Genomic DNA, 23,198 nt, shown 5'->3' with positions numbered 1-23,198 from the left:
GGTACTTGTAATTAATACCCATTTTATAAAATGGGAAAATGAGGCACAGAATTGTTAAGTAATTGAACCAAAATCACTCTGCTAGGAGTGGCAGACCTAGGACTTGAACCTGGAGAGTCTGGCTCCAGCATTCACCCTCCTAAGCACTACGTTATACTGTCTCTATTTGCTCTGAGGGGACCTCAGCCTTGCCCAGAGCAGAGCACAGGGATTTGCAGGCCAAAGCTACGGTGTCAGGCAGGCCTGGAACTGAATCCTGACCCCACCACTCACTAGTCGTGGAGGCACATTCTTCACTTCTCAGAGCCTTGGTTTCCTTCCCAGTAAAACAGGAATAAAGAACAATAGGATAATCCCAGTGCTGTTGTAAGTCTTAAATGAGATAAATGCCTTAGAACAGAGTCTGGCATAGTCAAATGCTCAAGAAATACTAGTGCTTATAAAACAAAACAAAACAAATCCCTGTCTCCTAGCCACAGCTGCATCCAGTTCTGCTTTGTCCTTTGGGCACAGGAATGCTGCTAAATATTAGAGGTGGAGAAGAAAAGGGGGTTCTGACCACCCACCCAGGCTCTTGAGCCTTTGGTGATTAGGAAACAGCCTTGGCAGAACCGTGGCCCTGCCACTGCCTCACACTCTGCTTCCCTGGGCTGTGGACACAGTGACCCAGACACTCAGAGACCTGGATGCTGATGACCCAGACATCTCGGGACAACAAAGAACAGAGGCAAGAAGCAGGTGGGTGCTGTGAGCCAGCCTGGAGCGCTTCTGGGTCAACAGAGAGGATGCCAAGGCCCTGGATTCTGTGTGCTGAAGGGGCGGGAAGGAGTGGAATGTATGCATGCTTCTGCTCACACACACCCACCCATTATTCATCAGAATGTGCAGAGCACCAACTGTGGGCCAGCTAGACAGGCACTGAACTCAGTGTCTAGTGGGACAGACAGACACACATGTGACAATTAAGATAGAGAGTGAAGGGCACTGTGGTGGGGGAGGGACGGGGACTGTGAGAGCTGCTGATACAGCCAGAGGAACGGTAGGCCCTACCCGTTCCATTCCACTTCTGCCCACGCCCAGGACAGACATTGCTAATCAACCTCAGCTCTCCTGCCAAGCCTGGACTTGGCTCCAGAATCCTTCTCAACACAGCACTCCAGGGAACCGCTATCAATTACTGGTGTTGGCACATGAGATACAGCCTTTGTGCCAGTTCTCAGCTGAGGTCTGGAGAAGGAATGAGTCAGAGGGTGAAGGGGGAGCAAGGGTAGAGAAGGAAGTACCAGGTAGAGGGCGCAATGGATGCAAAGACCTGGAGGTGAGAAAAGTGAAGGGTAAAGGTTCGGGGTGGTGGAGTCCCCACATGGATGGGGACTGGGAGAGGCTGGGAAAAGTCAGAAGAATAAGTGCTGGGTGGCAAACTGTGGTGTCCAGACCAAAAAGGAGACCTGCAGGTGTCCACGCAAGAGCGATGTATGGCCTTGACCAGGAGATGGAGATGGGGAGGAATGGATGGATTCAAGAGATCATTAAGAATAAAATGGCACAGCATGATTATGGATTGGGAATGGATTATGGATTGAAGAGGGGGAACTGTCTGCGAGAACCCCAGATTTCTGGTTTGGGCAGCTGGGGAGACGGTAGCCCTGTGCACCCAGGCAGTGTAGCAGGCTCTGCTGGGCCATCCCCGCACCCCTTATTATGTCAGTGCTTGCTGACTTCCAACCGCCAGCATCTGCATGCCTTTGCCCAGGCTTCTCTGGCCCCTGAAGAGCTTCTTTGGCCTCAAGAGCCTATTTTACCACAGGAAGAGCCAGAGTTAACAGGGAGCAGCCACTGCTCAGTAACTGGTTAAGAGCTGGAATGTAAATACCTCAGCTCCCTCACCTCCTGAGGAGGTAACTCCCAGGTGCATGTTTCACAGGGGTTCCCAGAGTTCTTCATCAGGATTGGCTCTGGTTGCCCACCAGGAAAGCTGGCTTCTTAAAGCATGCTTTATTGGGTGCATCACCTCTCTCCCACATGCTCCTCTGCTATTATTTTCTAGAATCACCTCCCAGGTGAATCACTTGCACTTGAACCCATGTCTCAGGTCTGGTTCAGAGAAAACCCAAACTAGAACACACAGTCAATAGGGAGTATCTCAGGATTAGGGCAGGTGGGGAGGAGTAAGGTATGTCTGGAAGGTTCTGTTCTCATGGTCCCATCTCAGAGGGCTTGAGCTCTAGCTCCTGCCCTTTTCCTGGGTGAGATGGGCCTGGCCTGGTGGCATGGCTGGTTGACTCTCCATCCTTAACCCACAGAGCTCCAATTTTTGATCAGGCAGAAACAGGCTCAAGGAAAGAAAGCCCTTCCCCAGCCCCAGGGGATCAACCACAACTGGCCCAGCATGAGGCCCGTGGTGTGGAAAGAGAGAGGGGCTCTGGGTCCTTGACGGCATCCTTGAACTACCAAACCATCCTGGAAGCCTCTACTTCCAGAAATCTTGATAAATGCAACCATTAAATGAGAAAAAGAGTATAAACATTAAAGGCAGATACCCAATGCCCGGATTTGAATCCCGGCTCAGCCACTGACTGGCTGTGTGACGTGGGGCAACTTATTTACCCTCTCTGAGCTTCCATTTCCTCATCTGTAAAATGGGAATATTAACAGTCCCATTGTCAGGTTGTTGTGAGAATTAAATGAGTCAATATAAGTAAAAGCATAGCACAGTGTCTGCACATAGTAAGTGTTCTCTGCAAGAGTTAGCCAAGGCCATTATTACCATTAAGCCAGGGCTTCTCTACCTTAATGTACATACAAACCACCTGGGAGTCTCATTAAAATACAGATTCTGATTCAGTGGGTCTGGGATAGAGCCTGAGATTCTGCATATTTAACAAGCTCCCATGCCAGTGTTGCTGGGCTGTGGACCACACTTTGAATAGCAAGGGCTGAAGCCATTGTCCATTGGTATTACATAACCCGGGACTCAAGGCATTCTCACTGACAGAGCGACCCAACCCACAGGCACCCCTTCCCCATCCCTGACACCTGGCTGGGAACACAGCATTTCCCAAGTTTTCTATACCTGTCCTTTGCAGCTCTCCCCACACTGCTAGTTGCTTAGTCAGTGCCCAAGAGTGGAAGCTCATGGAGGACAGGGTGTCTGAGGTGCCCGACCCAACTGCCTGGCACATTCTAAGTGCTCAGTCACATCTGGTGAAATGAAAATCCTGTGCCTACTTGCAGGAATACATATGCCTGGTGATCCAGCGCAGTCAGACAGACCCAGCGGTGCCAGGGGCTGCAGCCTTGCAGGGGCTGCTCAAGTGAGGCTAGCTCCCTGTAAGCCTCAGCTGGGCTGGCAGAAGACCAAGAGAGGTGGGGAGAGGGGAGAACAGTCCCTTCCTATTTCAGAGCCTGGCATTTGGGGCCAACCAGTGCCCAAAATGCCTGCAGAACAAGGAGGCTGACCACAGCTCAATGTCCCCACCCATTCTTTCTGTGTCCCTACCTCACCCAGGTGCTGGGCAGGTGGCAGCGCCTGGCCTGGCTGGGATCCACCAACACTCAGCCCCTCTCAGGAGGCCAAGACTGTCCCCTGCTGCTGGACCCGTCACCCTCCAACCCACCTGATACCTCCTCAGTTGGGCTCGGAACACCCACCTCAAGCCTTTTAGTAATCGTAATCCTCACAGCCAACACTTACTCAGTGCTTACCCTGTGCTAAGCACTTTATAGACACAACTGTGTTTGGGGTGGCTCACTATATCCGTTAGAACGCAACTGACCAAAACAGCAACATAGCCAACAAACAGTGGCTTAATTAACAACAAACAATAATAGCTAACAATTACAGAGCCGGTCACTGTGCTAAGTTCTTTTACATGTATTAACATATTGAACCCTCACAACTCTGTAAGTGTCTGCACTGTTACTGTCCCCTTTCTATAGATGAAGAAACTGGGCTCAGAGAGGTGAAGTAACTTCCCCAAAGCCACACAGTTACTAAGAAGCTGAAATGAACCACACACCAGGGCAGTCTCATTCTTGAGTCCTGGCTTTGAACCTGTCTGTAATTAGACTCTCTCATCCCTTAAAGCCCATTAGAGCAAACAGTAACAAGAGCCATGTTCCAAACACCTGTCACCAGCAGGCATCACCTCGTTTCTTCCTCATAACGCACTCTGATAATGCTCCCCTTGGTCATGCGGCCTTTCTGAGCCTTCATCTCCTCTTCTATAAAACGGAAATGAGGGTTTGACTTCTCTGCTGCTGCTCACTGAAGCACGTTGCCCTTCCCACAATCTAGTCCTCCAGACCTGCTGACATCTCCAGACCTGAGGCTGACAGATGTTTACTGGCCTCAAACATTAGAGAGGCCCATTGATGTGCTCAAGCCCACCCAGGGGCATGAGTGGCGGAGCCAGGATTAGGACCTGAGCTTCCTGACTCCCTGAGACTCACACCTGTCAGTGGGGCCCCACTGCTCCCCAGATGCTGAGAATATCTTCCTCCAAGTTCTGCTGCCTTGCCATGTTTCTCAGGTTAAAGAAAACACTGGCTCCCTTCCTCCTCCTCCTCCTCCTCTCCCTTCCGCTGTCCTCCTCCTGTTCTCGCCCACGGGAAAGTCTCGCTAGGAGGTGGGTGGAACAGCAGCATCTGCTAAGGCAAGGCCATTCACGAGGCTGAAGATGCCCAGTTTAGGAGGGGCTGGGGGTGGGGAAGGCTTTTAGCCGGCAGGAGCCCCCAGCTGAGGGGCAGGGCCAGAATGAAGGGAAGCAAAAGTGGAGGCCAAGCCCCAGCCCCACCTCTCAGTGGCTGTGTGTCTGTCCTTTCACAAGTCACTTAGCCAGTACTGTTCAAACGAATTTTCTATGATGATGGAAGTGTTCTATTTTCTGCACCACCCAATATGGTTGTCACTAGCCACAAGTTGCTAGCGAGCACTTGAAATATGGCTAGTGCAATAGAACAGAAAGTTTCATCTTATTTAATTAGCCACATGCGTCTAGTGGCTACTTTACTGGACAGTTGTGGAATTTAACTTTTCTAAGCCTCAGTCTTGCCACGTGCACAAGAATCATGATATCCCACCCCACTTCCCTGACTTTAGATGATAGCTAGGACCATGAAGCGATGCACTGCTGGGAAATAACCCCTGGCTGGGAGTCAAGACTCCTGGGTTCCAGACCTGGTAACATGCTTCATGATGCAGAGTGAGCCCCTTAACCTCTCTGAGTGCCCTGGTCATCTGTATGATAAGGAAGTTGCTTTGGATGAAAGTTTCTTTGATCTAGGGATCCATGGATGGTTTTAGGGGACTCTGATAACCCCTACAGTTATGAGAAAAGCATGTTTGCAGGACTGTGTGTGGGAGAATGAGGGTGTACATGCACTGAGGGCTGTGCGTATTGGGGGAAACTGGGCCCAATGCTTTCCTGAAATTCTTAAAGGGGTCTGTGAAAATGAGAAACCCCTAGTCTAGGTGAGTTCCCCTAGGGTAAAAGCTTTTTAACAGTGGGGTTCTCAGGCCACACTCCCAGAGACTAATTCAGCAGCCTGGATGTGGGGCCCTGCGAGCTGCATGGGTAATGTGTTCCCGTGATTCTGACACGAAGCCCACAGAGGGAAACGCTGGCAAGGAGCCGGCCACACTACTGTCTAGTGAGCTGATGCTCAAGAAATGCCTTTATAAAGCAGTAGTATATATTTTTCAAAACCAATGGGATTCAGGAAACTAAAAAAGTAAAGAGGAAATAATGGTGATAATAAAACCCCTCTCTACCCCCTCCTTTATTTCTTAAGCAGCACTAATATACACCACTTAATGCCAAACACTGCTTTATGCTGTGTATAAATATTACCCCTGCATTATATGGATTGTAAACGTCTAATCCTCATGACATCCCTATGAAGCTGATGCTGTTAATCCCATTTTACAGATGAGGAAAGTGTGGCATAGAGACCTTGCCCAAGGTCACACAGCAGGAAAGGGGTGGAGCCAGGATTCAAATCCAAGCAGCGGGGCTCGCTCTCCCTCGGGGCTTTGCTGTTACACTGCCTCCCTTCTGAAGTTGGGGGATGAACCTGGAGCCCTGAGCTGGCGCCTCCACAGCCTGGAGCTGCCCTAGGGCTCCCAGAGGGGTTACTCAGTCCCTCCCGTGCCCCACCACAAAAGACTGCAAGAGCCAGGAGGGCTGGTGGCCCCACACTTACTTGCCCTCCGAGCCATAGCTGTTCATGCTGTCCTCAATGGACTCGTGGCTGGCCTGGCGCAGCGTCCGGCTGGGCATCTCCACTGCCAGGCCCGTCTCCGTGCTCCTCTGGATGGCCCCCTTCAGCCTCCGGCTGTCCCCTTCTGGGCAAAGCGGCCAAGAGAGATGGGGAGAGAGACACAGGTGGGAGGGGGACAGAGAGAAGAGTCATCTGGTTAGCAGTGTTTCAGCAGCTGGGGGCTGTCCAGCTTCAGCCTCCACCCCCAGCCCATCAACCTCCTCAGACTCCTGGCCTCACCAGTAACCACCCCACCAACAAACAGTATTGCATGAGTTTTGTTAAATGATAGATTCATTTACATGTGCTTTTTCTCCCCCTTGAATTCATTTCTCCCCTGAAACCTTCTCCAAATCATTTCTCTTCCTCCTCTTCAGCTACTATTTATTGAGCACCTACTGTGTGTCCTACTGTGTCAAGTGCTTTGCATGGATTTTGACCAGGGTTTCTTGACCTCAGCAGACTGGCTGTGTGGATGGCATATTGCTTTGCAGTAGGGGCTGCCCTGTGCATCACAGAATGTCTAACAGTATCCCCAGCCTTTGCCCACTAGATACTAATAGCACCCCTCACCCCACCCCGCTGCAGTCCAGTTGCGGCAATCAAAAATATCTCCAGACGTTGCCAAATAGCCCCTAGGCAGCAAAAATCACCCTTGATTGAGGACTATTCGCTCTGAAACCAGATGGCATGAGTTCAAATCCTGGATATCTATCTCAGTGGCTGGGAGGCTTTAGGCAAATTACTCAGCCTCTGTGTGCCTCTATTTGCACAACTGTCAAGTGGGAGAATAACAGGCTCTTATGAGGCTAAATGGCCCCCATCAGCAGCCCACTCCTCCTTCCATTCTGTGGTCAAACGTCATCTTATCCAAGATCTTTCTTGACCTCTCCTGGCCGCTCCCCCTCCAAAACAGCAGCCTTCTCCTACCCCCTGCCCCTCTCTGCCCTGACTCCTGCTTTGGTTTTCCTCCTAACGCTTACCACCCAAATGCATTAAACAATATTGATGTTTTGGCCAGCTTCCTCTGCGAAGACCATAAACTCCATGAGGACAGGGAACTTTGTTCACTCTTGAAGCCTCAGCACCAAGAACAGGGTCTAGACCATTGTTGAGCTCAACTGATAACTGTGGCTGCCTTGAGGGCAGCCTTAATCCTTACAACCAAGTATAAGGTGGATGCTGCTGTTCACCCCCATCCAATACCCAAAACAGGAGGCACGGAGAGGTCAGGACTTGTCCACACCCATAGAGCTAGTAAGGTGGGGAGCCAGGACACAGCCCCGGGAGGGTCTTTGCTCCCTGCTCCATGGCCTAGTGATTCAAGGGACTGTGGGCTTGCTAGAGGTGGGGTAGATCATTAGTGGGATCTTTCTCATGGTCCCACAAAATTCAGACATGGGCTTATTCCCAAGAGGATCCTTCAATGCTTGCTGATTGACCCACTGGGGAAAAGCAGCCCCAATCACACCCAGTCATCCCCCTCCTGCCAGAGGACAGGAGAGCTGGGCCTACATACCAGGAGCAGGGCAAGCCAGGACACCTGCCGCTGGCCTTCTCCTGGCCTCCCTCCTCCTCCCAGCTCCAGGATGGTCTCTCCTTCCTCCCTGCCTCTAAGAATCACACACACATGTACACACACACATGCATGCGTAGATACAAACACTCTGTGTTTCTCAGAATGTGTAGCCTCATATTTTTGTCTCCCACATGTCTGTGTTATTCAGACACACAGACACCCACACTCAGAAAAACACACAGCAAAACACACACACACAGTAAGATGCATGCAAAGACAGTATGTTAATGCAGGTCTGAGTGTGTTCCCAGGGGTCTCCACATGCCTGTCGCTCTGTGTGTTTGAGGCTAAGTGGGTACGTGTATACACATCTTCCCTGGGTGTTTCTGAACACGTGGGAGAGCGTGCGTGCCCTTATATCTGTGTTTCTACTCCATTCCATCATCTGTTCTTTCCCTAGCTTGCATCTGCAGCCTCTCCCCACCCTCCATCTCCACTGTTTCTGTATTTCTCTGCGTATAGCAGGTACAGTGACACAGAGAAAGACAGAACCACTCACATGCACACTCAGAAACACAGACTCAGAGATGTCCCTGTACACACACACACACACACACACACACATACACACGCACACACACACACAGAGCACTGTACCTATGTCCCTGTCAGATGTGCAGGAACAAACACCCCCCCACCCCACACTAGGGATACAGACCCATGACTGGGCACCCTGCAGGCAGGCAGCACACACCTGCCTCAGCTCCCTCCCTCTCTGCTGAGCCCTGTTCAGGTGCCCCCACCCCGGTTCCATCTCCACCTACCTAGGTCTGACACATTTCTCCCGGAAGGGGGAGGAGCAGAGCATGACAAACAATTCAGTCCCCCAGAGCTGTGCCTTGCATCTGTGTGGCACCCTCCAGCCCTCAAAGTTCCCAACCAGGCCCTAGGATCTGCCTCACAGCAGCCCTGGCTCCCCACACAGGTGAGCATATGGCTTTGCAGTCAGAAGGTCCAGGTATGGAGACCTGGGGCAAGCTGGACAGCATCTTCCCACGGAGCTGTTGAGAGGGTTAAATGACAGATATTTCCCACAGTGCCGGGCACAAAGTAGGTGCCGAACATAAAAAGCCAAACCAGTGCAGAGGGAGAAAGACTTTCCAATGCCCCCACACCTGCCCTTGTCAACTGTCTTGCTGATACCCTTGTAGGCGCATTTTTTCCCTTGACACACCACCTTCCCCAAGCTGGGGACCACGACTGGACCCAACCACAGCAATGTCCACCATCCAACCTCTACCACCTACCCCTTCTGTGGGTCTTCTCTTGCTAACTGGGCCATGGCCCCCAAAGTGACTGTTCCAATGCTTTCCCAACTACCCCCCACCAAGATCCATCCATCCCACGTGACTGAGATGTGTTCCCTTTGTTCTGCTCTTCCTCACTTCCAAATGTCACTGTGATTGTTAATAGTGAGTGTCAACTTGATTGGATTGAATGATACAAAGTATCATTCCTGGGTGTGTCTGTGAGGGTGTTGCCAAAGGAGATTACCATTTGAGTCAGTGGACCGGGAAAGGCAGACCCACCCTCAATCTGGGTGGGCATCATCTAATCAGCTGCCAGCATGGCCAGAATAAAAGCAGGCAGAATGTGGAAAGACTAGACTGGCTTATCCTCCCAGCGTACCTCTTCCTCCCATTCTGGATGCTTCCTGCTCTCGAACTTTGGACTCCAAGTTCTTCAGCTTTGGGACTTAGACTGGCTTCCTTGCTCCTCAGCTTGCAGACAGCCTATTGTGGGACCTTGCCTTGTAATCATGTGAATCAACACTCCTTAATAAACTCTCCTTTATATATACATCTCTCCTATTTGTTCTGTCCCTCCAGAGAACACTGACTAATATAGTCACCATCCTGACCTTTCACCCTGCCTGGCCCTCCCCTCCTCTCTGAAAGGAAGAGGCCGTCCTTCTCCTGGCCGTGGCTGATCCCTGTCCATCCTCAGCATCCCACCTCCTCCCCCACTCACCACGACCTCCTCCCCCATTTGTCCTCTCTGGGCCTTGTGTCTGCTGCCCCTCCATCCTCTGGCCCTTTCTAGTCCTCCCACCTCTTTCACCAACTAACTTCCTCGGAGAACAGCCTCTGGCCACCATGTCACCCACCACACCCTCTCTGATCTGTCACAGTGTGGCTGCAGCCCACGGCTCTGTCAGGGTGGCTTACTAAACCATTCTCTAGTGACTGCTCACGACCAGGTCCGAGGGTCTCAACCCAGCTCCCGGGCCCTGAAGCATGGCCCTTTCATTCTCTCAACAGACATCTATTGAACACCCTTTTGTGAGGTGGAAACCCCTGAGAAGATGTTAAACACGCTTCTAACTGCTGCACCTGCTGATAAAACACACACTGACAGGAGCCAGGGAGAAATGAACAGCCTCTGCTTGTCACCCATCAGGACCCAGAAATAGACCCTCACTTGACCCGCTGTAGTGAACAATGTGATCCTCCTCCAAGACCCCGTTTTACCACTTCTGTGAGCCCCTCTCCACTGTAGCATGCTATGTGCTGTGGCTTCCCACAGCCAGCACCTGGCACCTTTTTCTGGGATGGGGTGTGGGCGTGTCTTTCTTTCAGCTACTGAGCCCATGTTGCCCACACACAGGCAGAGCTAGAAGTGTCTGGAAATGTATGACCCTTAACCTGCCCCTGCCCTGCCCCTTCATCAAAGACTAAATGAAACGGGAGGATGAACCCTCACCTCCTCTACCCTGGGTCAGAACAACTCTGAGGCTTCATGCAGCCCCCAGAGTAACCCCACAGCGGGGCTGGGGCCACCCTTTCGGGACCTGCCTGAGAGCACACCATTGCGTGCCTCCTGCCCTGTCTTGTTCTGCTTCCCTGGGTCTGTTCTGGGGACACTTCCTTCATTACTGCCCCCACACGATTCTCATCTCAGGGTCTGGTTTGGGGACACCTGACCTAAGACAGGCTGGCACCCTAAGCAAGTCAAAGTTCAAAAATCTTCACACAGGTGGGCTCCCGCATCATAACTGTAGTTGTACCCATTTACATCCAACCAGCACATTGGGAAGTAAATTTATTTCTCTTTTGTATGTTTCTATGTCATTTGAATTTTTATAATTAATGTATTAATTCTATAATGCAAATGAAAGTAAATACAAACAAATTCATAAATAAATCACAGCTTCAATCATGCCACCATCTTATTTTAAACCTTAGCCAGGTGCGGTGGCTCATGCCTGTAATCCCAGCACTTTGAAAGACCCAGGCAGGTGGATCACTTGAGCCCAGGAGTTTCAGACCAGCCTGGGCAACATAGCGAAACCCCACCTCTACAAAAAAAAGAAAAATACAAAAATTAGCCAGGGATGGCAGTGGGCAACTGTAGTCTCAGCTACTAGAGAGGCTGAGGTAGGAGGATCGCTTGAGCTTGGGAGGTTGAGGCTGGTTGCACTCCAGCCTGGGCGACAGAGTGAAATCCTATCTCAAAACAAAAACAAAAACAAAAACCTTAGAATGTTTCTTCACTGCCTGCTGACTTAGGTTCAGTTTTTTGCACCCAGGCATCCAAGACACTCCATTTTCTGACTCCCTCCCCATCGGCTACTGGTCTCCCTCCCAGTCTCTATATCCTAGCCCAGCCAGACACTTTGGTGCTCCATCCTGAGAAATATTGTACATCCTCATAACTTCCCCATCCTGGTTCTCACTCCTTTCCTTTCCTCCCTTCCTCATCTTCCCTATCAAATTTCTAACCATCCTCCAGAGTTTAGCTTTAAATAACACCTATAACTTATCAGGCACTCTGTACTTCAGTTTCTTCATCATATAATAGGGATAAAAGCACCAGCATCTCAGGGCTATGTGAGCACTAAATGTTAACAAGCAAGCAATGTAAAAATGTAATAACATATAATCCTCAGGATGGCCTAGGTGGGCTGGGACGCATGGTCAGCCCTCAACAAAGTTGACTATTATTAATATGGTTATTACCATTGTGCTAGATGCCATGCCAAGTGTTTTACAAAGGTATCTCCCACTTAATTCTCACAATAAACCATGAGATAGCTACTGGCCCCCTTTACACAGAAAGAAAATGAGGACCGAGAAGGTTAAGTAACTTTCCCAAGGACATGCATGACTACTAATGGTGGAGCTGGACTTCAAACCCAGGCTATTCTGGCTCCAAAGCCATGTTTTAAATGCACCCTAAAGTAAACTTACCAAGCTCCACCCCAGAACTCAAATGCCATGTCTTCCACAAAGACGTCCCTCATCAGACTCCTTGAGTCCCAGGGGCACTTCGATCTTCACTTCTCTTGGGGTAGCTATTCCACAGCACCTTGAAACACAGTTCTCATCCACCTAGTCGATTTCTGTGTTTACAGCATGAGCTCATTCCTCATTTACTTCCATTCAGCAGCAGGGATAGCGCCCACATTGCCCATCCCCACTGAAAGTGTATTAAATTGAATTGGCTTTAGGATGTGTCCCCAAGAAAAATGTAAATTCTCTCTGGTAAAGAAAACAAGTAGATCTCACTCTGCTGTTTATACTTGAATATGAATGTGTTTAATGTATGTTCTCCCAAGAGCAAGTATTCATAAGGAACAGGATAATAAAACGATGATAAATTATGAAAACAGATTCTATTGTTTTTAGCATTTACCCATGTACAAATTATATATACACATATAATTTAACCCCACCATAACTCTGAAAGACAAGTATTATTATCCTAATTTTACAACAAGGAAACAGGCTCAGAGCAGTTCAGCAACTTGTCCAAGGTTATACCAGATAAGACAGAGCTAGGCTTGAAACCAGGTCTGTGTGAAAACAGATCATCATATACTCTTAACCACGAGACCTCAGGGATGTGGTGGGGGGGGAAGGAGAAGGAGAGAACTCAACCAGTCCCCATTTTGATGTTTTATTGAAGATGGGCATTATCAGCTTTAACTTCCAGAAGAAAAGCCCCAAGCCAAGAGAGGCTCCATGACCTGTTCCAGGTCCCCAGGCTCTAAAATTGCTAACCACATTCTGGTCAGTGTGAGTGTCCACTCCAAGTCCATAGAGCAGCCTGTGAAGTTCCCCCAGACACAAGAACTCTGGGTGACTGGGTTATTTTAAACCAGGATGTGAAAGGCACCAAGGCCCCTGGCTCACTGCTTCCCCTTCCCACAGCGACTACTCTTCTGTATCTCTGAGATAAATACCCTGGAGGCTGCTGCCTCTTCTTCCTCCATGGTCAGCCTCTCCTTGGCCTAGTTATTCCCAGTGACTTGGGCCTCACATGCCTCCATTGTCCAGGTCTTTAAGTCCATCTGAAAATCAAGGGCTGAGAACCATCTGCAGATACTTAGGCCTCAGGGCACTGATGTTGCCTCTGGCTGTGTCTCCAAGGATGGGTGGAGGAAGCACAACCCTGATTACTTCTGTGAGGGCCCTAACCTTCCCCTTCTCCCTGGAGCTATAGGAATCTGCCCTCCCTTAAAATAACAGATGGTTTCATCTGGAGGGAACTTAGGGATGATCCAGATCAATGCTTTTATTGTACAGAAGGCAACTGAGACCCAAAGAGGGGCAGGAGTCAAAGGCCATGTTGGTATTAGAATTCAGACTGGGTACGGTGGCTCATGGCTGTAATCCCAACACTTTGGGAGGCCAAGATGGGAGGACTGCTTGAGCCCAGGAGTTCAAGACCAGCCTGGGCAACATAGTGAGACCCTGCCTCTATAAAAAATCTGAAAATTACTAGCCCACACTGTAGTCCCAGCTACTCAGGAGGCTGTGGTGGGAGGATTGCTTGAGCCCAGGAGTTTGAGGCTGCAGTGAGCTATGATCATGTTGCTGCCTGGGTGACAGAGACCCTGTTTCAGGAAAAAAAAATTCTGGTCTCCTAATTGCTAACCTCCCTGCTCCTTTTCAGTCGACAGCCTTTCACCATTTCTAGAGCATCTTCAGGAGGCAGCATGGCCTTATGGTTAAAAGCATGGACAATGCCTGGGTTGTAAACCTGGCCCCAGTCACTCTATTAGTTGTGTGATTTTGAGAAAGTTACTCAACCTCTCTGTGGCTCAGTTTCCTCCTCTGTGCTAACTGGTGTCCACACCACCAGAGTGTCCTCTTCTGCCAGTTTCTTCTCTACCCAGTGGCCTGCCTGAGCTTCCCAAATCTCAGTCCTGAACACACCATCCCTTTGATTAAAACCCTTCAATGGCACCCCATTGCTTGCAGAATAAATTCCAATTTAACACACACAGTCTTTCTGACCTGGTCCCAATTTACATTTCCAGCCTCATTTTTTCCCTTTTCCCTAGTGTTCTTTACATTCTATTCACACTGAATAATTCCAAATCTTCCATGTGACCAGCTGCCCCTCAAATTTCTTACCCATCATCCTGCATACAAAAGTCTTAGCATTCTCTTCTCTTCTGGAGAAAGGTGCTTTTTAAAACAACTGTTTGTTGCAGGATAATACGCATAAAGAAAACTGTACAATTATATATCACACAGTTGTAAGTGTATACCTTGATAACTATTACAAAGTTCTGTGGAACCAGCACCCAGATCAAGAAGCAGAACATTACCAGTGCCCTACAGAAGGCCCACATGCCACTTCCAGTTACTTTCCACCAAAAGTAGCATTATCCTAACTTCTAACAGCACAGACTGGTTTTGCCTATTTTGTAGTTTCCACTACATAAAATCACCTAGCGTATATTCTTTAGCATCTGGCTTCTTTTACCCAACACGACGTTTGTGGGGTTCATCCATGTCGATTGTTTCATTGCAGTTCATTCATTCTCACGACTTATTGTAGTACATCGTGTGAATATATCAAAATATTTTTCATCCATTCTATTGCTGATGAGCATCTGGGTGGGTAGCCTCCAGTAATGAGATATTACAAATAGCTCTGCCAAAAACATTCTTGTATGTGTCTTTGGTGACCATTTCTGTGCAGTTCTTCAGGGCACATACCTAGGAGTGCAGCTGCTGGGTTACAGGATATGCATTTGAAATGCCTTTTAGGTGGATTAACCATGGTGTGTGGACTGGAAAGGTTAACACATTAGACTGTCATTCAGCAGGAAGCAATGTTCTGAAGAAATGGGGCTAAAGATTGGAAGGTTTTGAGGAAAAAGATGGTGGAAAGCCTGTTGATTTACTGTATATCTGGCTCACATTTATATTCCCCAAATGTAATCTTTGTTAAGAGAATGTGTATAGAGGGCAAACAGCACCCAGAACAGGACAGGAAGGAGGGGAAAAGGCCTAGAATACAGCTGGATTCAATAAATACTGGCTATTATTATTAACCTCTCTAAAGGTCAATGGTCAACTGCTCACTGATACCACCTCTAGTAAACTCGTTATTTCATCGATTCTAAGACAAGCATTTTTTCAACATCTCCAAAATTAAGATGTGAATGGCAACCAATGACATGTCAGAGTTAAATTCTGACATGTTTTAGCTCCCTTGGTGGTATATAAAGTTGTGACTTGCAACTGAAGGCCTCTAAAATGCGATTAAGTCCACAGCAAAGAACTGGCGCGTGCAGGAACTGTCCGTGGTGCTGACTGAGCACAGAGGACTGGGCCTGCATAGGGCAGAGGTGGGGCTCACAAGGGAGATTTTAGAACTACGAAGCATCCCTATCCTGCGGTTGTTTTAAAACCACAATTCCTTCCCACTGGCTTGCTGATGCCTGAAATTCCACCCTCAAAGAATCACCTTTCCACATAAAGACAGGAATTTCCATTTATCGAGTTGAACCAGAGCCTATGAGAGGTGCTCACCACTCATCATTTCATGTAATCTTCACAACCACCAGTGAAGGTAAGTATTGTCTTCATTTTCAGAAGGGAAAGTTGAAGCTCAGGGATTAATGAACCCGCCCATAATTACAAAGCTGGCATGTGGGATGTGATCCTGGTTCAACGCAGGCCAGAGTGCAATTTTTGCCCTTTAGGCTGCTCTACACTGGAGGGAAGGATGAGTGCCTCAGACCTTTTTCCAAGAGGATTTGAAGAGGAAAGAGGGAGAGATCATAAAGACACAGAAATGAAGTGAGTGAAAGCAAGAGAGGCAAAAGGCACATGATAAGGATTTCAGAACCCTAGAGAGGGAGAGGAAAGATTTTGTGAGAATCAACTGGGTAATAAATATGGAATGTGCTTTGTAACTCTAAAGGGTTATGCCCCTGGAAGGAAACATTACTCTCACTTATCCAACAAAATATACATTTATTGAGCACATTTCCTATGCCATGCTGTTCTTGGCTCTGGGGATTTGAATAAGATACAGTCTTTGACCTTAAGGAACTTACAGGTAGTAGAGTGCGGAGGGGACATGAAACAGATAAGTAATTATCATTCATTCAACAAACTCTTTACTAATTGCCTATTCAGGGCCAGATCCTGTGCTGTAGACTCATAACATAGATGAATTAAACCCAGACCTTGCTGAAACTCCCAGTCTACCAGAATAGATAGGCAAGTAAAGGGGCAATTGTGCAATAATTACAACGTAGCATAATGTAAGGGCAGAGATATACACAGAATATTATGGGAGCTGAGGAGAAGGGTAATTAATGCAGCACTGGAGTTACAGGCATGGTCTGGGTTGTAAGCAGAATTGATTCAATGCTGAATTATACTTGATTGCAAATAAAATCAGAAGATTTCATTGTACATGCAAGCACTACCTTCCAGTACAACTGAAGGTTATATTGACAAATAAAAACAAGTAGATAGAGTGAAGGGGAAAATGTGGAACCAAATGAAAACCGAAGACAAAAAGTTACAGATGCAGAGTAAATGCACTTGGGGTGGGGGAGGTCCTATGCTGAGCAGGGGTGGTCAGGGAAAGTCATTTACTCTCCTCGAGCCAACGTGGAAAGACTTCTAAAGAAGAGCCATTTCCGCAATCATTGGAAGGAAGACAATTCACAGTCCCACAAAAAGCTGTTTTTCCTCAGGAAGCTATTTCCATCAGCATTTGGGGCAAGCTAAACAAGCCTTGGAAGGAACTGGATTGTGGGCAAAAGGTAGAATCTATGGCCCCATATGGCACTGGGAAGCTACACAATCCACACAGCATTCAAGACTTCCAGGATTTGCCCCAAACCTATACTACAAGTCTGCCATGATGCACATACCAGGTGTTCTATCCACACGGAATTACTCATCATTCACCAAATACAGCCCACGTACTTCCGTCTTCTTAGGAGAACAGGCTTTGGAGCCAGAAAAACTGAGTTTGGGACTTGAAGCGTGCCTCTGCCACTTTCTGAGTAAACTAAAGGAAGTTACTGAACTAATCTGAGCCTAAGTTCCCCTGCAAAACAGGAAAAATAATAGAACCCACTCCACCTATTGTTGTAAGGATTAAATGTACTAGTAAGCTCTTACTAGGTTATGCTGCAATAACAAGTTACCCCCAAATTTCAGTGACTTACAGAACAAAGTTCTTGTTCATACTTAACATATATATATATATTTTTTTGAGATGAACTTTTGCTCTGTGGCCTATACTGGAGTGCAGTGGCGCAACCTTGGCTCACTGCAACCTCTGTCTCCCAGGTTCAAGTGATTTTCCTGCCTCAGCCTTCCAAGTAGCTGGGGTTACATGCATGCACAACCATGCCTGGCTAATTTTTTTTCCTTTTTGTATTTTTAGTAGAGATGGGGTTTCACCATGTTGGCCAGGTTGGTCTCAAACTCCTAACCTCAAATGATCTGCCTGCCTCAGCCTCCTAAAGTGCTGGGATTACAGGCGTGAACCACCGCGCCCAGCCATACTTAACATACTTTATGAGTTAGCTATGGCTCTATCCCACGAACTCTTCTGGGACCCAGGGTGAAGGGGCAAGCCCTATCTGGGACAAGCTGGTCTCATGGCAGGGGAATGATGCAACCATGAGGGAGTTCTTCCAGCTGCTGCACTTTTCTCTATGTGTATTTCAAAACTTTTAAAAGAAAAGGAAGGCAAAGAAATATGGCCTCTAACAGAGAGATGCTGCCAAACATGTAGGGGAGGCAAGGAAGCTCCCTCCTCCCCACAAACACTGGAAAGAGAACTCCTCAAGGCACCAAATGGTTTGTTCCAACAAGGCAGCATATTACATTAGCCCATGATAGCACAGATCCATGTTAACTGTGAAATAAATCTCTCATACCCCTTGTGGGACTGAACTCAATGACATAACATGTACACAATGACTGTCACAGTAAGATACAGGCACTCAGTAAATTGCAGCTACTATTATAAACAATACTCTGAGGTAGAGAGTAGTGTCCCTGATTCTCAGAAACTCCCAAAAAACTGAGGCTCTGAGAACTGAAGCAGTTTGCCCAAGTCCCACAGCAAGTAAAGGGTGGAGAGGAAGAATGCAAAACAAATCCGCTCCATCCAAACAAAGCTGAACACAAATGTTCACAGTAGCATTAACTGTAACAGTCAAAAAGTGGACACAGCCTGAATATCCATCCACGGATGAATGAACAAACTGTGGTATATCCAGGCAATAAAGTATTATTCAGCCATAAAAAGCATGCAGTACTGGGCCGGGCATGGTGGCTCACGCCTGTAATCCCAGTACTTTGGGAGGCCAAGGTGGGCGGATCACCTGATGTTGGGAGTTTGAGATCAGCCTGACCAATATGGTGAAACACTGTCTCTACTAAAAATACAAAAATTAGCTGGGCTGTGGTGCTGTATGTCTGTAATCCTAGCTACTCAGGAGGCTGAAGCAGGAGAATCACTTGAACCCAGGAGGCTGAGGTTGCAGTGAGCTGCGATGGTGCCACTGCACTCCAGCCTGGTTGACAGGGAGACCTTGTCTCAAAAAAAAAAAGTATTACATATACATGCTTCTACATATATGAACCTTGACATTATGCAAGCGAAAGAAGCTGGTCATAAAAGATCATCTCTTCTATGACTCTACTTATTTGAAATGTCCAAGATAGGTAAATCCATAGAACTAGAAAGCAGACTAGTGGTTGCCAAGGACCAGAGGGAGGGGCAAATGGGATGTGACTGCTTACGGGTACAAGGGTGATGATAATATTCTACAATTGACTGTAGTGATGGTTGCAAAACTGTGAATATATTAAATATTAAAACCCACTGAATTGTTCACTTTAAACTAGTAAACTGTATGGTATATGAATTATATCTCAATAAAGCTCATATAAATCTCCTTCCACTTCATCTCATCTCCCAGGCCAGGTTGTTAACCCCTATTCTACACTGACCCCAAGAGGGTCAAGGAGCCCATAGGCAGGGAGGCTCCCCCCGAGCCAGAAGCAGTGTGGAAAACCTGCTGCAAAGGCCAGACAAGGCCAAATTGAACAGTCTGGCCCCTTAGATGTCATCTTCAGATAACACATGTGCACATGTATCCCCACAAAGACCCACAGATGAAAACATGCAGTGGGTACATGGGGAGCAGGAATGTAGGGGATGGGGTGGGGTTGGAAATGAGGGAATTCCTTCCTTCCAGTCTCACCAGGGCAAGCCTCAGGCTCCCCACCACCACCTTCCTCAATCAACACATGGCCAGCTTCCTCCAGAGCCTGCAAGACTAGAGCTAGCAAGGCTTAGTTAAGACCACCTGAAACCACCTGGCATCAGCACTCACCAGAGCAAACCCACCTTGGACTAGCTGTTCTCAGCACCGAGGCTGTAGTGATGTTGGCCTTAGGCAGCACATCCCCTGTTGCTCCAGCTTGGCTCATCCACGTCCCAAAACTACTTAAAATCCGTCTCTCTCCAGACTGTTCTGCAGGATAGCAGCTAACCCGGTGTCCACTAAGGCTTCTCAAGAACCTCCCACATACATGTTTAATGCACGCTGGGTCTCCTACTCCTTGGATGAGCAGCACTATCCTTTATCTTGAAGCAGTTTAAACAAATCCCTTCCTTGATTTGGCCTTAGCAGAGTTGCAGAGAAGCTGGGCCCCACCTTGGCTAAGGCACCTCCCTTAGTTGCTTTTTTCTCTCTCAAATGAGGGCAGGGACACTGGCTGGCACTCAGCAGGTCCTCCACACAGACACCAAAGGCTGAAGGAATTCCAGCTCATGGCTTCTCAACTTTAATGTGCAAATGGATCACATAGGAATCTTGTTAAAATGCAGATTCTAATTCAGCAGGTCTCAGGTGGGGCCTGAGATTCAGCATTTCTCACAACTCCTATGTGAGGTCAATGCTGCTGGTCTGTGGCCCACACACTGAGTAGCAAGATTCTAGCCCATTCCATTCACTCTTTTCTGATTTCTTTGCCTTCTTCATTGTTCAAGGAGCCTCTTGAGAGTGGATAAAAGCTACTCTCTCTTAGAAAAGGACCTGCCAGCACATACACACAGTATGTTGCATAAACTTTGGGAGCCTGCAGTCCCTGGATTAAAAGCCATTCTTCTTCTTCTTTTTTTCTTTTTTAAGAGACAGGCTGTCACCCAGGCTGGAGTGCAGTGACACAATCACAGCTCACTGCAGCCTTGACTTCCCAGGCTCAAGTGATCCTCCCATCTCAGCCGGTACTACAGGTGCACACCACCAAGCCTAGCTAATTACTTTATTTTTTGTAGAGACAGGGTCTCGCCATGTTGCCCAAGCTGGTCTCCAGCTCCTGGGCTCAAGGGATCCTCCTGACTTGGCCTTCCAAAGAGCTTGGATTACAAGCATGAACTACCTACCATGCCTAGCCTAAAAGCCATTCTTTCGCATACACAAACCTGCAAATCTTAGTTCCTGCAGAAAAGAGGATGCAACAGGGGATAGAAAAAGAAAAAGCCTTGGCAGGGAGTGAGAACTCCTGGGTCTTGTCCCAGCTCCACTACTGACTTCCGGTGTGACATCAGACAACTTTCTGCTCCTCTCTTGAGCTTCAGTTTTCCCACCATGAGAGAAGTGGACTAGATTGGGGATGATACATAGGTTTTCTTTCTTTCTTTCTTTCTTTTTTTTTGCCAACTCTGGTAGCTGTTGCCTGAAATACCCTGTGCTAAGAATTCTTAGACTGTGCCTGGACTTGGCAGAAAAGGATGCCATGATTGATTGGTGATGCCTGCCACGGTCCCAGGAATGGGGGCCTTGATTGATTGGTGTTGTCTGCCAAGATCCCAGGCCTGGAGGGTGATGGGCTTCCTGCCAGATGTCCGCCTACCCCAGAGAGCCCTTCCAGCTGCGACATTCCACACAGCTCATTCAGAGTCATGCCAGACTGGGCAAAGAGAAGTCTGTGCCTGTCCTCAAGAGGGCAGGAAGAGATAATTCTTTAAGCTTCTGGCTTCTCGAACTTGCTGCCCTACAGCCCCCTTTGAGAAGAGGTAGCAGAATCCCTGCTCAGTGGCAGAGGACAGCATGTCCTTGTGCTCCCATCCTTCCCTATTTTTAACTCGAAGGACAGCAGCTCAGGCAGAAGCTCAAATATGGAAGGGCCACCCAGCCTCTGAGGGAGGGGAACCACACCCCCACCATCAGTCCCAAACCGCTCCATGGTTGGCCAAGTGAGAGTTGAGGCAAGGGACAGAAGGTTCCTCACCTCCCGTGTGAATCTCTCACAGCCCCATCCCATCCTTCCCCAGGCAGGGCCAGTCGCCCCTCCTTGGTACACCCACAGACCTCTCTGCTAGTCCCTATCCTGCTGCACCCTGGATTTGTTCATTCATGCACCCCATTTACATATATGTGCCAGCCTTCATACTAGTGCCGAGGACGCAGCATTGAATAAGACAGATGGGGGTCCTCACCCACTGAGCTCTTCTAGTCTAGGGTGGAAGACAGACAGCAAACAGGACGGCAGCATAATTCTGTAGTTATAACTATAGTCTAAGTGCTTAGAAGAGAACTGTACCATGGTCACCCCACATGGCTGTGCATTCCTCAAGAACTGGGATGTTCTCACTCATCTTTCTATCCAGGGAACCTAAGGCCTAAGCTGGCAGAAAGGACGGTTCAGAGATTATTTGTTGATTGAAAATATCACACAAGAGACATCATGTGAAGTTTGAGAGCCCTACAGGAGCCTGTCTCAGACTAGATGAGATTCATTCATTCATTCACTCATTCACTCACAAAGTATTTTTTTGAGCATTTTCTACATGTCCAGCACTGTTCTAGGCACTGGACCTAGAGCAGGAAACAAAACAAGGAAAAATGAACTGTCCTCCTGAATCTCCATGCTAGGAGAGGCAAGCAAACATCAAGCCAGACAAATACAGAAAGATAGAGAGAGGATGCTAGACGGCAATGAGGGCAGGGATAGGTGTTTCTCTCTGAAACACAGTGATCAGAGAAAGCAGTCCCAACACAGGGAACAGAAACATAAAGGCCCGTGGCAGACATGTCTGGTATGTTCGAAGGAGATGAGAGTGGCTGAAGCAGACAGAGCAAGGGGGAGTGGGGTGAGATGAGGTTTGAGATGATGGGGCAGGAGGAGAGGGCAGACTGAAAAACTGACACATCTCACACCAAGCTGGCATACAACTGATGGAAGAGATGGTGGTGATGATGATAATGACAATGACGATGTGATGATAAAAGCAGCTAGCATTCATTGGGCACGGGTGACAGGTGCTATGCTACTCAATTAACATGGATTTGTTTACCTAATCCCCACAACAATCTGTGAAATATGTCTTATATTATACCCATTTTACAGATAGGGATGCTGAGGTTCAACAAAGTTTACACAGCCTGGAGGTGGCAGGGCTGGGACAGGAATACCGGCCGTCTGGAGCCAAACTCCACTGGCTTGCTGATCACACCCTGTCCTGTTCCACATGCACCATGAACACCAGTTTCCTCCCCCACCCAGAGTTCCTAAACCTTTTGGACTCCTTTGAAAATCTGCTGGGAGCTGCTTTTCCCCAGAGAAAAGTTTTGGTTTTCTCCAGAAAAAAAAAAAAAATAGAGATGCACAATGATACAACTTGAGCATAATTTCAGGAGGTTCAAGGTTATAAACTCCAGGCCTAAAAGTAAGCATTTTGTAAGCATTTATAGCAAAAACAAGAATTTTCAGAGTTTTCCAAAGATGCAATAGGGGAACACGAGTGTCTGCAATACCAGCTAAAACCACTTCTATACAATTTGCCAAGAGCCTATCAGGAATAAGGCACCTGTAGAATCGTATCTCATTTAAACCTCATTTTAGTCCTGTGAGGTGATTATAATTAGGATCCCTTTACAAACTAGGAAACTGAGACACAGAAAGTTTAAGTAACTTGCGCAGGGTCACAGAGGTGGTATCTGGCAGAATTGAAATTAACCACAGATCTAGCTGGCTCCAGACCTCAGTCTCTATTCCACACATTCTCTTCTGGCTTCTCCAATGGCCTTTCTTCATCTTCCCAGACAGGGGAAGAAACTTGCTCA

General features: G+C 48.0%; 1 protein-coding gene across 2 annotated transcripts in view; it reads right to left on the bottom strand.

Moving 5' to 3' along the window:
- The window catches only part of RIMS4 (regulating synaptic membrane exocytosis 4), a 58,783-nt gene that overhangs the window by 13,297 nt on the left and 22,288 nt on the right, over positions 1-23,198 (bottom strand). The window contains exon 2 of one of the 2 annotated variants that reach the window (XM_030826051.1): positions 6,205-6,346. In XM_030826051.1, coding sequence (XP_030681911.1) covers positions 6,205-6,346 — 142 coding nt within the window. The remainder of the gene's footprint in view (positions 1-6,204; positions 6,347-23,198) is intronic. The other variant, XM_030826052.1, reaches the window with a different exon arrangement.

Source organism: Nomascus leucogenys, chromosome 13, assembly GCF_006542625.1.
Source record: "Nomascus leucogenys isolate Asia chromosome 13, Asia_NLE_v1, whole genome shotgun sequence".
Classification (NCBI taxonomy): Eukaryota; Metazoa; Chordata; class Mammalia; order Primates; family Hylobatidae; genus Nomascus; species Nomascus leucogenys.
Note: the sequence above shows the minus strand (reverse complement) of the source record. Positions and strands in the feature narration are given on the sequence as shown.